A 17,220-nucleotide genomic window follows, 5' to 3' on the forward strand; every position below is an offset into this window, starting at 1 on the left:
GATGATGAGAATGATGAGATAAGTTGCAGGGTGGCAGAGGGGGCGAGATGGCATGAAGGAGGAGGAAGGAAATGACGGAGCAGGACGCAGGGGCCAAGGGGGGTGGCATCGGAGTGCTTTTCCACACCAGACCAATTCGAAGTGCAATCGAATTGAGCTTGGAACCGAATTCTGTGAAGTCCCTTTTTTAACAGTTTTACCAAAATGAGGGGTCACTTCGGAAACACTGCTGAAGCGTCTCACAAGGCGCTCCCATAGAAATCAATGGTGTCTGATAATACATTCACTTTACAACATGAAACCGCATTGTTGGAAGTGCAGTCACATCAGAAATGAGCCGGATCTGGGCCAGAAAACCACCCAAAAGCTCCATAACACATCCCAATGGCAAGATCTGCAACAAGACAGTCAGTTGTCCAAGGCCTGGGTAAAGATAAAGGCCTTTGCTTGCCAGCAAAGAGAGAGAGGAAATCTACAGTCAGCCCTCTATATCCATGGATATTTTATCCACAGATTCAAGCATTCACAGCTTGAAAATATTTTTAAAATATATAAATTCTAAAAAGCAAAGGTTATATGGCTTGTATAAGGATGCATTAATGATGGAAGAAAGCCTATAATTTCTTCTGTTTCTGATGCAGCCCAAACAGCACCAGCCTAATTTGGGAGCGAATGTATAGCAGCTCCAGCCACCCTCCAAAACATTCCTTAACAGAAGGAGGGAATATCCTCTAAGAAAGTGGGGACCCAAAAAGAGATCAATGGGGACAGAATGTGCTTAGTAACTACTACACAATGATGTGTGGTGTGTGTGTGTGTGGAAAACCAGCTGGGAGGCCTGTCTGGCTGGAACACTGAACAACGCATATTCTGTGCTGTAACATTTGCTACAGACGCCGCTTGTCAAGAGCTGGGGGACATGATAGCTAAATGTTCTGTTTTGATTGTGATCTTCTGGATGCTGTTCAAGAAACACATATGCACACTAAATTGTATGGCACATTCTTACAGATCCAGCAGGATTGGATTGGCCTATCATGTTCTCTCTCCCATGGTGGCAATAGAAAACCTATTTATTTATTTATTTATTTATTTGTATCCCACCTCTCCCTTTTGAGGATCAAGGCAGGTAACAGCAGGTAACATGGTGTCTAGATGCCAGATTTTGGGGAAAGACAACAGGGAGGATTTTTTCCCCTTCAAGATGTCCTTATGGGCTCCTTTTGGGTGACAGGTAAAAAGGGCCTGATTTCTTATTAATCATTGCAGTCCTTTCCTGCTCACTGGCCAGAACCCTGGAAACTGGGAACAGTTGGTTAGACTAGTGCCTATGTGTTTCCCCTCAAATTTCTCTCATTAAAAGGACTAGAGAAATAACCTTTTCTCCCTGTTTTCCAAAATCTTTTTATTAAGTTTTAAAACAAAAAAAGACCCATGTAAAATAAAAACACCCAGTCACGCGTATAATGTATATCTTCACTGGGACTACCAGTGTCTGTCTGAGAAACATCACATCCTCCTCCTCAGTCATCATGATTGACTGTGTATTGTGAAAGATGTAGTAACAATGTAGAGTAAGAACAATGCTCTTACAAATGCAATAACAATTGCATATAGTAAATATGCAGTTACTAACAAAATATGTGTAATAGCAGTGCAGCACAGCAAAATGTACAGTACCCATGCAGGGCAATGCAGTTCAGCAAACATGCAGTAGAAAACAGCACGGTATAAATGTAAAACATCAATGCAGTGCACTAAAAATGTATGGCAACACTGCAGCACATTCTTCAAAATATGTAGTAAAGAACAATGCAGTAAAAGGTAACAACTTACAGCACTGTTCTTCCTTCTGTGATGATATACTCTTGTTATTTTACCCTTTCCTATCCTGGATTTTTCCCTACACTCAGGAGCTGATTTTGCCTTTTGCAGGGAGCGGATCATTCTAAGGCAATCTGGCTGCTGAGATCTGTGTGGGCCCAACAAATCGTGTGGGTGCTCTGTTTGTCCCCTTGTGTCCTGGAGCCATGCAGTCTCCAAAGAAAGGCCTGATCTGCAATCTGAACCACGTCCATTTGCAGCACATCTCCCTGGGGTTACACTTGTCTCGCCACCCGGAACTTCAAGAAGTGACCAATGTCTTGATCCCACCAAAAAAGAGGGCAGGTTGCCAGGATTGCAGAGAAAATAATGGCAGAAGTGTCTCTGAACTGGATGCCAATTCCAACAATCCGTTATTAATGTGCCAGTGTTGCGATGGCCACCCCCTGCATTCAGATGTCAAACAGGACCTCCAGACCCTGGAAACCTTGCCCGACTGTCCAGATTTTAAGCAGGAGGAGGAGGAAGAGGAAGAGGAGGTCAAGGTTGGTTCCCCTTCAGATCCAGGCTCCTCGTCCATTAGCAGCTGCTCAGATCTCAGCCTGGATGACTCACCTATCTCCGTATGCTGCAAAGAGTTCCCTGCAGAAGAGGCCCAGAGTCCTGAGAACCAACCTAACATTGTCCCCCTGGAAGATGCTCATATTGTACCCCCCATGACCAACCCAGAAGAGAGGAGTTTGAATCTCAATATCCAAATGGATAAGCACTCTGCATCCCATGTGTGGGATAGTCCTGATAGCCTCGGCAGCAGCAGCTCACTGGAGTCCACGTCTGACATTCCTTTTCCCTGCTCACAAACCCCAGTTGAGTTGCCTATCCCTGGCTCCAGTAGTCCTTCGCCACTTGTACCACCCCCAGTTCGCCCCTGCAGGGCACCCCCAGAAGTGCCAGTCCGCCACATTGTCCCAGAACTGGATTCGAACTGCAATGCTCTCCTGCCTCAGGAGCCCAAGCCTGAGAGTCTCTCACCAGGGCAAGTGGACATCAACTTGAACCAGGCTGGTCCACCTAGGCCTTGTTTTCGGGGTGTTCCTCCTCCCGTGCCTCCTAGAACGAAGCGAAAGCTTCAGGGACTGAGGCGATGTGAACCAGGGAAGCCAAACTCAGAAGTGGTCCTTTTAGAGATATCGTCAAAGCTATCTGTCCACCAAGATGGCCTGCACAGCAAGGACACCAAAAACATCACCTCCTTCCATGAGCTGGCACAGAAACGGAAGAAGGTTGCAGCCATGCCACCCCCACTGCAGACCAGGAAGGACCAAAGTGATTGGCTGATTGTTTTTTCCCCTGACACTGAACTTCCCCCTTGTCATGAGCTCACATGGGGCAGTGTCCTCAGCCAGGAGACAGCCAGCCCCCCAGCAGCACTCCTAGAGCCAGCAAACCTTGCCAACTGCCTCCAGAAAGGGCAGAAAGGGGTAACCACATTCAAAGAGCTGCGCTACCAGAAGCAGAAGGGTCACCTACCTCCACAGGTGGGAACCCAACTGCTTCAGCAGGTGGAACCTGGCAAGGCGATGGGAGAGGGCAGTGCCCCTACACAGGAGAGTGATCTGGAACAACCCCTGAAGGGGCATTTCCGAGGCCCAAAGGAAATCCCACCCCGGAAGAAGATGTGCTGCCCTGGTTTGCAGCCCATAATGGAGGGGGGCTTTGAAGACGGTGAGGATGGAGAGGCAGAAAATAAGGCGTCTGAAAGAAGTCTGGAGGATATGCCAAATGAACAGAGGGACCCCTGGATGCCAGGGAAAGAGGAGAAAGGAGACAGGTGTTTTATGGAGGGTAAGACTCAGATACTTCCCCTCTAACCCAGCAATGAAGCTCAGCCTTGGCTGTGAGGGGTGGGCTTGGTACCTGAAAGGAGGTTGCAAGTGAGGCAAGAAGGTAGTTGAAACAATTTGGAAAAGTTCCTTCTTCAATCACTTTCCCCCCAGCACAGAGTGCAAGGTGGCATATAGTAAATTAAAACAAAGCTACACAAAAGGAACTTTTACACAAAAGTCAGTGGACTATACAAAGGAACTTTCCCAGGCTGTAGGCCCCAATGGTGCAGTTCCTGGTGTTGGGGGACCCCCCCTCCCATTTTGGGTTGCAGTGTGTTTCACTTTGCTTCATAATACACTGCTCTGTTTTGTCATCCCCCTCCTCACTCATTCTGCTGAGTGGGGCCCTCAAAGTTTGCCCAAAAGTTCAACCTTGATGGTCACCCAGTGCTTCCTGATGTTAGACAACACTCTGTGTTTTTAAAAAATGTCCCCAATCCTTAGTGAGCCTTTCTGCCAGGGCCAGGCCATCACCACCCTCAGACTGGAAAATCCATATGGCCTTTCCCCCCTTATCCACTGCAGACTTTTGTAATACAAGATGAGTTAGCACCTTAATCTTACAGGGAATGTTTTTCCCAGTGAGTTGTATACAATTGAGTTAGGTACATCTCCTCTTCCACTCTGCCATTGTGGGTTTTTCGGGCTATGTGGCCATGTTCTAGAAGAGTTTCTTCCTGATGTTTCGCCAGCATCTGTGGCTGGCATCTTCAGAGAATGCTAACCTGAAAGAGAGTGGGGGTATGTATGTGTGTGTGTGACCTTGGGAAGGCAGGAGTGATTTGCATGTGGATTGTTCTGTTGCTAATGGCAGGCCTCAGGGTGGGAGGGTCTGCAAAAGAGGATTAGGGTCTGCTTGATTTGTGCTCATTGTCTGCTGGGAAATTCCTGACCCAAAACTTGCTCCATTGCCTTTTTGGCAGTGGTCAGTTTGCAGACATCAGCAGACAAGTGACATTTGCCTCTGTGCCAGGACTCTTTTTGTCTGTTTGATTTCTGCAGATGAGCATGCTAGTGATAACAGTGTTTTCAAGACTACAGTTCCCGCAACTCTTTCCCATTGTTCTTGCTGGGTAGGGTTGCTGGGACTTGTTTGCTAACACATCAGGAAATCCCATGGTTTCCCCCACTCCTGCTATAGTTTGAGCTATTATGAAAGACAGAGAAAACAAGATCAGACCATGTACTTCTTTAGTAAGTTGGAAACCTTGCAAGATGGAATGCTCTCTTCTTTCTGTTCTTCCTGGATGGAATCAGAATGTTTAGTAGGTTAAATAATCACAGCAGCAGGTTTATGGCTCCAAGAGGCAGGACCATGGGTGTTCTTGTTATTCATACCCTGCCTCCCCCCCCCCCAAGTTAGGATCCTAGGCAATTTATAAATTAAAATAAATTAATGATATTGTTCCAAACAAGCTAGTAAAATGTGGGCTATACAATACAACTGTTAGGTGGATTTGTAATTGGTTGGCTGGTCGAACGAAAAGGGTGCTTAGCAGCGACTCTTCTTCAACCTGGAAGGAAGTGAAAAGTGAAGTACAGTACTGCAGGGTTCTGTCTTGGGCCCAGTATTATTCAACATCTTTATGGATGACTTTATGAAGGAATAGAGGCATGCTTATCAAATTTGCAGATGGCAACAAATTAGGAAGAGTAGCTAATACCCCAGAGGGCAAGATCAAATTTCAAAATGATGTGAACAGACTGGAAAGCTGGGCCAAAACTAATTTGAACATGGAGAAATGTAAAGTACTACACTTAGGGTGAAAAAATGAAATGCACAGATATAGGATGGGGAACACCTGGCTTGACAATAGTACATGTGAAAGGGATCTAAGAGTCCTAGTAGACAACAAGTTGAACATGAGTCAACAGTGTGATGCACTAAAAAAGCCAATTCTAGGCTGCATCAATAGATGTATCATGTCTAGATCGAGGGAAGTAATAACGTGAGTGTATTCTGATTTGGTCAGGCCGCATGTGAAATACTGCATCCAGTTCTGGCACCTCAATTCAATAAGCATGTCCAGAGGAAGGTGACCAAAATGGTGAAGGGTCTGGAAACCATGCCTTAATTCTCTGCCATCCCACTTTTTAGATGCTTTCAAAATGTCTCTCTCCTCCTCCCACTATTCTCAGCTTACTTCAGTTGCTGAAAACTAAGTTCAAAATGCTAAAGTAGCTTGTACTCAATTGGCAGTGGGGAGAGGAGATGGAGGGGCAGAATCCTGCCCTTCCCAGGAGACTCAGGCAAAAGCAATCTGCTTCTGCCTCTCCTTGCTTGCATGTTCTTCCTCAATAATAACTTTTTCCACCTTGACCACATGATAATGTTGCTCTTACCCTGCTCTGTCTCTGTCCCAGCATCGCATCTCATCTCATCCCATGTTGTGCTGCTACTTTTTGCATGTGCTCTTTTGCTGCTCCCGTTGTTCCTGCTGGGTCCATCTCCTGAACCAGATGTAATTGCAGAGAGAATGCCAGGTTTGACTTGGAAAGTCCTAGGTTTGAATGTCTACTCAGCTGTGGAAACCCAGTGGGTGATGTGGAGCCAGTCTCTTCTCATTCCTAAACCATTTCATAGGGTTGTTGTGAACATAAAATGAAGAGGAAGAATGCCTCTTTTCCATGTACATTATCTATGAGAGAAGGTTGGGATTCAGAATTAAAACAGACCCTTTAAAACTAATGGTTAAAGCCCAATCACACTGAGCCATGCTGAAGGAAATGTTGTTTGCTTGTTTGGCTACTAGTCACTATTAAAGTATATTTGCTGATCTTTTTTCCCCCTTCTAAAATGGCCATCCTTTAAGTTCTCTGTAGGCACTGTTTATTCCTATAAACTCTTGGGCCTGTTACAGACTGCCAAAATAAAGCTGCTTGGGGTCTCTTTGGAGGTATGCTGTTTAAATGATGCATGGGTCCTAAGAATCCGGAAGCTGCACCAAAGCTGCCCTCCAGTGCTTAGGAACGGAGTGTGGCTTTGGCGCGACCTCCGGACTCTTCGGACCCATGCATCATTTAAATAGCATGCCTCCAAAGAGACCTGAAGCAGCTTTATTTTGGCAGTCTGTAACAGGCCACAGTGTGCAAGTAAGTTGGGTCCTCTTTTGCTGGAACCCAGCATTTTCCCCTGATTGTTTTTAACCATCAGTAGTCATTGAAGTATGGCAAAGCGACTTTTTTTTAATGACAACGCCAAGAACCCCATAGCCAGCATGGTCAGTGGACTGGAGCCATGCTGCTTGGTGGAATATGGGAGTTGTGGTCCATCCGTACGGAGACGTGGGAGTCATAGCAGTTTATTATATGGGATGCTAATGCCTAAATCCCATGAAGAAATGGAATTTAAGTCCTGGAAAAATCCCACAAAAGCAGGATCATTTTCAGACTCATCAGGGGCATTGAGCATTAACATGAAAATAACCCATACTGAATGTGGATAAAATTGGCCGTTTTTTAACTTTCGGGAATTTTCTGTGCAGTTTAGTGCTGGATTAATGCTTAGTGCACCTGACATCGTGTGAAAACAATCCCATTTTTGTGGGATTTTCCCATTTTAAATCCCAATTCTGCATGGGATATACCCTGTATGATAAACTCCGTAGTGCATTGGCCAAGCAAAAAGATTCACCTATATGCTTTTATTCATTCTTCCAAGTTGGTGATTTGAAAAAGGGAGGGCTGCTTGTGCAATAAGTATGCATTAAGCCTGCTTTTGTCTCAGCTCAGACATTGGATTCATTTTAAAAACCTATGGATCACACTACAGGATTATAGCACTATGATCCCACCTCTAGTGCTCCATCCCCCAACTACAAACCCCAGGGTTACATGGAACCATGGCAGCTAAAGTTGAATCATAGCACTATAATTGTACTGTATGGATGGGCCCTTTCTTGTCTGCTGTGAAAGCTATTTGTGTGGGTTAATGGAAGTCTGAAAACTATCCCCCCTCGCTCCAGTCCTTCACTCACCCCCCTATTTAATTGCACACTACCTGTAAAGGGGAAAAACTGGCTTTTGCCTTGCTCTAACTGGTTGTTCTGGCTGCCAATCAGAACTGGAAAAGTTCCTGCCCTGTCTTTCTTCCCCAATGCCCCCCCCAGTGCCATTCTTTAAGGGAGGAAGCAGGAAGAGGGAAATAACTTTCTCTTTTGCTTTTCTGAGCACCAACTTTTTATCTGCACACAGATTAGATCTTTATGTACCTTTTCTTTCACTTTTTTAAAAATAACACAGCCGGAGTGTGGGTAGAATTACAGATGGCTGTCTTTTTTGAACTTGGAAAAGGGAGCAACCGGGTTTTTAAAAAAAGGTAATGTAATTTTGGCAACATTCATCAAGGCTGGAGTAGAGTTAGGTAATTTTAGATTCTGGATTTAAAAGTCTTCCAGTTACCTCTCTTCCACCCTGCCTCTAAGATGGTAATGTATATTATTCCACTTCTTCCAAACATAGTAAGTCAGCTGTGCTGTTGGCATTGCATTTAGGGACCCCTTCTCATTCTTTTCAGTCCCCCGCATCTGTCCTTAAGTCTTCCAGTGCCGTTTTGCAGGTAAAAATCAGGAATGGGACATTTGTTGGTTTTTACTTTCTTTTGTATTCAGTTGTTTGAAATTTAAAGTTTGTTCATTCTTGAAATTTATAAGTTTTTTGTAAATTTCCCAAAGCCGAATCAATACAAAATCCATGTCCCTTCCTTGGCATTTGGAACAGTCATATTCAGTAGGTATACTGTTCCTAGCTTAGGGGTTTATCACACAGGAAGCTAAGGGGCTCTGCACACAGCCCAAAAGGGGTGGCTTCCAGCCGCCCCTTTTACTGCCAGATAAGGGCTGTGGCAACCGTACTTTCCAGGGCATGAAAATGAGCTGCAAAAAGCTACTCCTTTTTGCACCCTGAAACGGGTGCAATAGCTGCAGCACCATGGCTTTACGGCACTCTTTGGTGCTGAGTTGTGCAGATGCAGCACCACAGGAGCGCCGTGATGCTACGCCCCGACTCTGCCCCCAAATCGGGCTTTAAGGCCGGTCTGCACAGGACCTAAGTGTCTAAATCCCATACAAAAACAGAATTTAAATCCTCCCAAAATCCTGCAAAAGCGGGATTGTTTTCAGACACATCGGGACATTGAGCATTAACGCGAAAATAACCCCGAAAGTAAAAAGCAGCCAATTTTGTCCACTTTCTGTTTGGGTTAATGCTGGATTAATAATGTTGAATGCCCCCAACGTTATGTGGAAACTGTTCTGCTTTTGTGGGATTTGTCCACTTTTTGTGCGCGTTAATGCGCTACATAGTGTGAAAACAACCCCACTTTTGTGGGATTTTCCCGTTTTAAGTCCCATTTCTGCACGGGATAAACCTTGTGTGATAAACGCCTTAGAGAGGAGCATTTTGTTTTACCTGCCTGCTTTGTAGCTCTTAAAGATGAGGAACCTCAGAGGAAAAAAATATAATGGCAATTCTAATGCAACAGGCTGGAGTGCGGAAAGCACAACCTGCAAGAAACATATGGCTCTTGTTAACTTCTGTCAAGTTGACTTGGCGGCCCTATGACTGAGAGACCTGCTAGTCATCAACAGCTTTGGTGTTTCCAATCCAATCCCATTCTGCCATGCAGGAACTCACAATCAAAGCATCTCTGACAGATGGCCATCCAGCCTCTGTTTAAAGACCTCCAAAGAAGGAGAAGTCTTGGGGATAGTTCCCGTTGCCATTTCATGCAATTATTACAATGTAATATTAATTAGAATAAATGAAATGTAATTAATTATTGTTACTTATTGTAATTATAAATACTATTGTTACTTTTCTTAAGTGTATTTGTATATATTTCTTATGTGTACTTCCTCAATTCATCCTCTGTTTTAAGTTCCCAGTTACTGAAGTTCCAAATGTATTCCCAATTGAACCGGTAGCTTTAACTTGTGTTCCATGTCAGTTGGGAACCTTGAATGTAATATCTTAAACTGTAAATAAACTATAATTTAATAAGGAATTTAAAAAATATATCTAAAATTAAACTTTAATCAGTTCTAATCAAGTAACCAGTTCTAATCAATTATGATCAAATGTTTCTAGTCAATTATAATTATCTATTTTAATCTTTTACAAAGAAAATGTTCTTATTGGCCCGGAACAGATGGGCAGGAAAAAATGGCTCATCTTTTCCCTCATTTTATCTTTTTCTCACTTTCAGCTTTCTCCGATGTCAGATTTAATAATGATAAAGTGAGACAATGTAGAATCTTATTTCGGTCTGTCTTCTAACTTTCCTTCTCACTTTCAATCTGTCCTTTCCTCATTGATTTCCTTCTCACCTTCAATCGATCATAGCTTTCGTCTGTCTTCTCTTTGGTTTTGTTTGGTCAAGTTTGAAAGTCCGTGTTTAACCCTTCAGCCAGATATTTTAGTTTAAGTTTTGAGTTTGCTCCTTTCAAACTGCAGACACTTCACTTCTTTCAATTAGCCAGCTTCCCAAGCAAACCAATTCAAGATGCAAACAGAGCTTTCTCTGTCTGAGCTGAAAATCAAAAACTGTCAAAAGGGACAAAAAAAGTCTGGGAGATGATAATAGTGCAGTCTCTGTTCAAAACTGGAAAACTATATAAAGGTTCTCGCAATGTGTAAACAATATATTCTCTCTCCAGTCTTCACTAAAGTTGCACAAACACAACAAGTTCTGCAAACATTCCCAAAACAACCCATGGCGTTCTGAAAGCTCAGTTGTCTGATGCAGTTTTATTCCTTCTGAAGGATATCTTTGAACACCAACCTTTCATTTAGGTAATATTCCAAGAGTCATACTTCTATTGTTTTCTCTTAAAAGGTTACAGGCGAAGCAATTGCCAAAAAGTCTGCTGAACCACAGTGTTGGTTGCTCTGTGGCTTGATCTGAATCTTCCCATCCCCACCTATGTGTTCTCACTCTCTGCTCCCTCCAGTGTGGACTTGTAGATGGGTTTGAGAGTTCTGATGAGCCCCAAACGACTCCCACAACTTCCTCAGGCAGGAAAGCCCTGTAACTAGTTTTTGTTATGGGGCAGTGTGGTTGGACTGGTGGTATCGAGGCGAGCAATTCTCTGAATGACCAGCCACTCCTCTGTTGTAACCAGAAGTCAAGGAAGGGCAGGATTTAAACATAAACAGCAGCATCATTTCTGACCATTGGCCGTGCTGACTAAGCTGATGGTTGTTTGAGTCCAAAAACATACTGAGGGACACAGTTTGGCTTAGGATATTGGGAGTTCTGTCAGGCAGCTTTCAAACAGGCCAGAGGGTGCTGGTAGAGAAGAGTTGGGAGCCTTGGGGGACAAAGTAGTTTGGCATGTCTCATGCTCATTCTGTATACGTTTGTACTTTTGTTTTACTGTCTGCTGTGACATCTGGAATTAACATTATTTTTTCATATTCTCTCCTCCCTCTCTTTCCTCCTTGTCCCTGACCCCAAATCTTCTCCTTGTTCTTGCTACTCCACCGCCCGGGCACCTTTCCTGCTATCATGTCCCTATGACTGGGCTGTTGCCTCTCTCTGTGACCCTTGCACATGTCTCTTCCCTCTGCTCCTCCAATACCTTGTCCCTTCCTTCGTTCTTTCCTTCCTTCCATGCCCTCCATCCCCTTCGCTGCCTGTTCCCTTTGCTCTGGTATGGCTCCCTCCCCTTTTGCATTCTTCTGGCCCCACTGCATAACAGTTAAGCACTCTTCCGGGCCACAGCACCTGCCCTTCCAGCCTCTTCTGGTTCATTTCTCAGTGGATGGCCAGGCTGTGGATTCCCGGCACTCTTCATCTGTCTCCCCCAGTTTGGAGAGTGTGGAGCTGGCCTCCCCGCAGCTTTCAGGCCAGGCCTTTTGCCCCAAGATCAAGACCTTGTCCTGTGAAGAAATCTGCCTCCTGGCCAACCGGCAAGGGCAGATTTTTGGCACCCTCTCACCTGAGGAGCTACTCCCAATCCGCCTCTCCCCTGTCGGGGCCTACTCCCCTCCTGCCAGAAGTGCCCTGCCTTTCCTAGAGAGCCCTGACCTGGCCGTGCTCTTCTCCCCACTCTTCCCCCGCAGCAGAACCTACCCCACTTTAGCTTTTCCACCCCGCCAGGTACCTGAGCAGCCGTTCAGAGCCCGGGCCCCCCTTGACAGCCAGGCTGGAGTGGGGCCTGGGAGAGTGTCCAGGGACAGTATGGGAGCCAAGGAGCCAGGAGTTCCCGAGCAACGTAAGCCACCCCCCTCATTTCCCCCCATGTTCCATCTCCCTCCCTCTGTCATACTGTGGGCCAGAATTTATATTAGCTTTCCCCAGCACAGTATCCTCAAGATTGGTTGGACTTCAGTTCTCATCATCCTCAGCCAGCATGGTCCACAGAGATGAGAGAGAGAGAGAGAGAGAGAGAAGTTGTCTGTTGCGCCCCTGCATGTTTTGATGTTCTGGCTGTGCCTAACTGGGTTATAGGGAGTGGTCTGTTCTGCCGCTTCGCATCAGGTGTGATGAGTGCATTCCACTCTTCTGCCAAGTCAGGCAGGGGAGATATGTGACCCTCAATCTTTTTGTCTTTCTCACCATTGGCTATGCTAGCTAGAACTGATCAGCCTGGCAACACTGGAGTGCCTCAATTTGCCAGTGCTTATGTTAGGATGATGCAGCATAAGTAGCCATTTTGAGAACAAGCGATTGTGGTTGTTTGTCTGTATGAATGGCCACGCTCTACCATCTGGCCAAAGTAAACAATCAGAATGCTTAGACCAAGAATTAATTAATTAAGGAATTAGGAAATTACGGAGGGACTACTGCAATCCTGCCTCCTGCTGATGGAAATGACCAGAGCCTTGCTCACCTTCCTTAGTTTTTCACAGACACTGGCAATGCTTTCACATTTGTCTCCAAAGTTATGAGAGACATGATATAATTAAATGGCAGGAGATATTCTTTCCTCTCTCTCTCTGATTCTCAAGATAGAATTCTTAGCCAAACAAAAGCCAAAGAAAGCCTTGGGCATGAGAGAAACAAAGGGTTTAGATATGCAGGGCTGAAATACACTTAGAAATGTGCTACTGATTAACTAGATTGCATTTTTTAAAAAAGTATTATTGAAAATTATGAAAAATACAAGTGCTTATAAAATCTACATGAAGTAACTGCTGTTTTAAAGGCCTTCAAATACATGCACAGGAGGGAAAGCCTCTTCTATTATAGAAGTCAGTTTGTAAAATTGCAATAATGAAACTACAAAAGAACATCAGATATCAGGAAGATTATTCTTTTAAAAGCTACTTCTGTGTGGTGTGAGGGAAGTTTTCAACACATTTCATAAAGCATCTAAAATGGAACTTGACAAGTCTACAATGGGAGTGACCTTTGCAGCCACCAACAAGAAGGGCTTGTATTCTGTGCTCACTTGCTGAGTGGCTCAGGCTTTCTTTTTTAAATAAATCTGATTGCAGAAACCCACCCATAAAAACTGAATTGAAATTCAGTTAGAAATTGTGGGTTATGTTGTTGCTTCTGCCCCAAGACCTCCAGATAAAATCATTGTGTGTGAGAGATAATATAAAAGGCAAAGTAGTGAGCAAAACAAACAAACAGACTCACAAAAATCAACTTCTATCCCCCCCTGCTTGCACGTTTTCCAGTCCGACATTCCTGGTCCTTTGGTGGAATCCCAAGTACCAACCATCTGTGGAGGACAGGCACTGACCGACCATCTGCACAGCTTCAAGAGCAAAAGAAAGGTAAAGTATTTGTCTTGAAAAGATCTTCACTGACATAATGTGTCTATCACAGTGATACACACCTCCTGGCCCAGGCTGGTGTCAACAACGGGAGACCCAATATGATTCTATCAGACTGAGGGCCTGGACAGACTGGCACTTGCCTGGGCCTGAGCTAGGGCTGTGGTAGGGCAGAGCGTTCACACGCTTCCAAACCTTACCACGCGCCGTGGGCACCATTTTGGCGTGCCCCCGATTACATGGGGTGCACCATAATGATGTCCGCTGTGTGCAGCACCCAAACAATACGGTGCACAAGGGGCATCACGGCAGTTATGGCACCCCTTCTCTGGTGCAAAAAGAAGCCTCTTTTCGGAGCTTCTTTTTGCACCAGCTTTGGTGGCTTTTAAGAAGAGTTTCAGTTTCTACCAAGGACTAGTAACTCTTGTAGCTAAATGGAATTGCTCTGTTCAGCCATAGTCCACCTATCTAAGTATCAGGGACAAGTGAGAAAGGAAAGCAAATATCTTCCACAAGTTGCCGGTGAAGTCTAGATTGGAGCTGGAGAATCTTTAGTTTACCAGATTTTGGGGACTACAACTCCCATGATCCTTTACCTAGCCTGTGCTCCTGAGAGCAGATGTCCAGTAATTCCTGGGGGGCAAAATCCTCCCCACTCTAGACTAAATGGTACTTTCGGCAGATGTTACAAGACAGACGGAGTGGGTGAAAATTACCTCTGGGATCATGAGGCCACATATGATGAAGCAGAGTTTGGAAACAGAGGAGTCAGAGTGAAAACTGAAGAAGGCTCCTGGGCTTTTAATGCAATGGTACTCAAACCTTTAACCCTTGTGATCTACTAACTTTTACTTGCAAATGTCACCCCACCCACACACACACACAATATGAATAAAAATATCATTTTATTTAGTGTGTGTATTTTTATTAGAACACATGTGTAAATTTTTACACGTGAAAAAAATTTAGGGAAGAGGAGGAGGGATCAGAGCCTCCAAGTCTTGCACCAGTTTCAGAACCATTGCTTTAATGTTTGTGCAGAATAAACGACAACTATTGCTTATTATATAACCCTATTTAGGAAGAGGGGGCCTACAACTCCCAGAACTCATCCACCAAAAAATACCTTTCCAAACTCTAAGTCAGTGATGGTGAACCTTTAAGGGCCTGAATGCCCAAACTCTCTCATCTCTGCTTCCTTCCTAGCTTTGCTTGTGGCTGTCAGTGCGTCGGTGGACAAGATTGTGGCCCATTTCAGCACAGCTAGAAACCTCGTTCAGAAGGTTTGTTCGTCACAGTGGTCTGTTTGTGTGTTTGTTACTTTACATAAATGTCCTCCTACCCTCTCCCAAGGACTTCAGCACAGCCTGTTTGCACAGATCTAATACATTCCCATTTTATCCTCACAGGAATTGGCAAAATAGTTTTGGCAGAGTGTAACTGACCCTATGGAGTGAGAACCTGAACTTGGGTCTCCCTGGGTTTAATCCAATAGCAATAGCAAATTCATTTCTATACCGCTTATCAGTGAACTAGCATTCCCTAAGCAGTTTAAAAGATGTACAGTAAGCCAATTGCCCCAGCATGCTGGGTACGCATTTAACTGATGTACAAAAGAATGGAAGGCTGAGTGGACCTTGGAGCCCAAACTCATAACTTTGTAGCTGCAATACTGGCATTTAACCACTGCACCACTCTGTAACAATTATGCCATGATAGGACCAAATGATATAAAAGAGTATTTCCCCAAGAAAGCCTGAAAACTTTACCTTTTTATACTACTATAATTCCCCAGTCAGCATGGCTAATGGCTACGTTGGCTAAGGAACTCTGGGAGTTATAATATACAAAAGTAACTTTTCTAAATTCTGTTTCCCAGCCCTTGGAAAAGGGTATTGTAACAGCTCCAGCCCAACTAGGAGACCTTTAACCTCATCTTTAGCCAAGGCCAAAATGTGAAAATAACTACCGTATATACTCAACTATAAGTCGACCTCATGTGTAAGCCAAGGGCAAGTTTGGGGGCCAGAATTAAGAACTTTGACATGACCCCATAGATAGGTCAGCTGTAAAACTTTGGGGCAGCTTCAACGTGTGTATGCGAGTGGCAAGTGGGAAGCAGCAATCAATACAAGGCTTCAGTGTTTCAGCCTTCACTTTGGAGAGGGACTGTTAAACAAACAGCAATCAATCAGTCACCAAAGACTGTCTGCTTGGCTTAGGACAGAAAGAAACTGCATGGAGAAATCTGAAAGAGCTGCCAGCACATTACCATACTGATCCATACATAAGTAGACCTAGGATTGGGGGGGGGGGGGGGGGTCAATTTTTTGGAATGAATTTTTAGACTTATAGATGAGTATATATGGTGGTTATAAATAATTAGTTACTTGCAAATGGATCCTTTACAATGGGCCAAAACACACTACAGAAAAAAATCCAGTTTGAGACCTGTTTAATTGCCCTGGCTCCATGCTAGGGACTTCTGGGAACTGTAGTTTTGTGAGACATTTAGACATCTCTGTCAGACCACTCTGGCACCTACAGCTCCCAGGATTCCTTAGCACTGAACCAGGGCAGTTAAAGTGGTCTCGAACTAGAATATTTCTGCAGTGTGTTTTGGCCCCTAGTAATAAAGGTATAACTACATGACATTAATATTCTAATAAGGGGGGGGGGTAACTTTTTCTTTGGCAGTGTAACTATAATTTTAGTTATTAGGCTCCAGGATGTGGTTTTGTTTAATGGGGCAGAGGAGGGACACATGTTCCAGTGCTGGATCATGCTGTGTTTCATAGTGTGGCATTGTGGGCACTGAATCAATTCTGAGGTAGACAAGAGGGCAATGTGGTTCCTGCAATGAGCCAGCCGTATCTGTGGGCTCAAGATCCACAGATGCAACTAACGCAGATTCAAACTAGAGTACTGTACACAACACACAATACTTCACACAGCACGAGTAATGTAGTATGTACGGTACGGTATTTGTGAGGCTGGAGATGCTGCAGACATGTGAAACTGCAAAGAGATACAAGGTAGAAGTGGGCAGCTGGTGCATTCCCCGGAGATGGGGGAGCCTGAGGAGTGTCTGGATGGGGCTTGCTATTGCCTCTACTGCAGCCCTTATTAATAATTAATTAATTACCAATAAGAATTCAATCATCTGTGTCTTTTGCTATCTGTACACACATGGATACTGAGGGCCTGTTGTACCACAGAAGAAAAACCCTGTGGTATAAAATTAATTCAAATGAAAATACAATGGCTTTATTTTTAAGGTGAAATATTTCTTTACTTTTGAGAAATGGGAGAATTAAAACAAAAGTGGCAACTATAATGACAATCCCCTACTTTTTGATACACCCCAGGAATTATAGCTCTAAGGAGACTATCACACGGAGGAAGATCAGGGGATTAAAAAGGCATTTTCCCAGGAAAGTGACACAATCGCAGCGAAGATTTTCACACTCATCACGACTTATCCCGGGAAGAGCCAGGAATGGTCCAGCACAAACCATTTACAGGGAAATCCTGTGAATGGTTTGTTGCTGGAGGATTCCTGGTTCTTCCCGGAATGAGTCTTGTTTGATCGCGACGCTGTCTGAACATCTTCGCTGTGATCGCACAACTTTCCTGGGGAAATGCCTTTTTAATCCCCTGATTTTCCCCATGTGATAGTGTCCTAAGTGATCTTTAACAGTAACATTTCCCACTCTGCTCATGGCATGTACTCAGAACCCATGTCTCTCTGTAGCCGTTTGCTCTGATGATACAGTGCTCT

At 44.4% G+C, this 17,220-nt stretch overlaps 1 protein-coding gene across 3 annotated transcripts in view; it reads left to right on the forward strand.

Annotated features, from left to right (window-relative positions):
* Positions 1-17,220, forward strand: part of LOC149301932 (AP-4 complex accessory subunit RUSC1-like) — a 34,238-nt gene that overhangs the window by 6,197 nt on the left and 10,821 nt on the right. The window contains exons 2-5 of one of the 3 annotated variants that reach the window (XM_089482993.1): positions 1,936-3,669; positions 11,411-11,926; positions 13,341-13,439; positions 14,646-14,722. In XM_089482993.1, the coding sequence (XP_089339119.1) occupies positions 2,031-3,669; positions 11,411-11,926; positions 13,341-13,439; positions 14,646-14,722 (2,331 nt within the window). In that variant the 5' untranslated portion in view covers positions 1,936-2,030. Of the gene's footprint in view, positions 1-1,913; positions 3,670-11,410; positions 11,927-13,340; positions 13,440-14,645; positions 14,723-17,220 lie in introns of all 3 variants that reach the window. The other 2 variants (XM_089482991.1, XM_089482994.1) reach the window with 2 other exon arrangements.

Source organism: Sceloporus occidentalis, unplaced genomic scaffold (genome assembly GCF_023333645.1).
Source record: "Sceloporus occidentalis isolate IW3139 unplaced genomic scaffold, rSceOcc1.0.p SCAF_20, whole genome shotgun sequence".
Classification (NCBI taxonomy): Eukaryota; Metazoa; Chordata; class Lepidosauria; order Squamata; family Phrynosomatidae; genus Sceloporus; species Sceloporus occidentalis.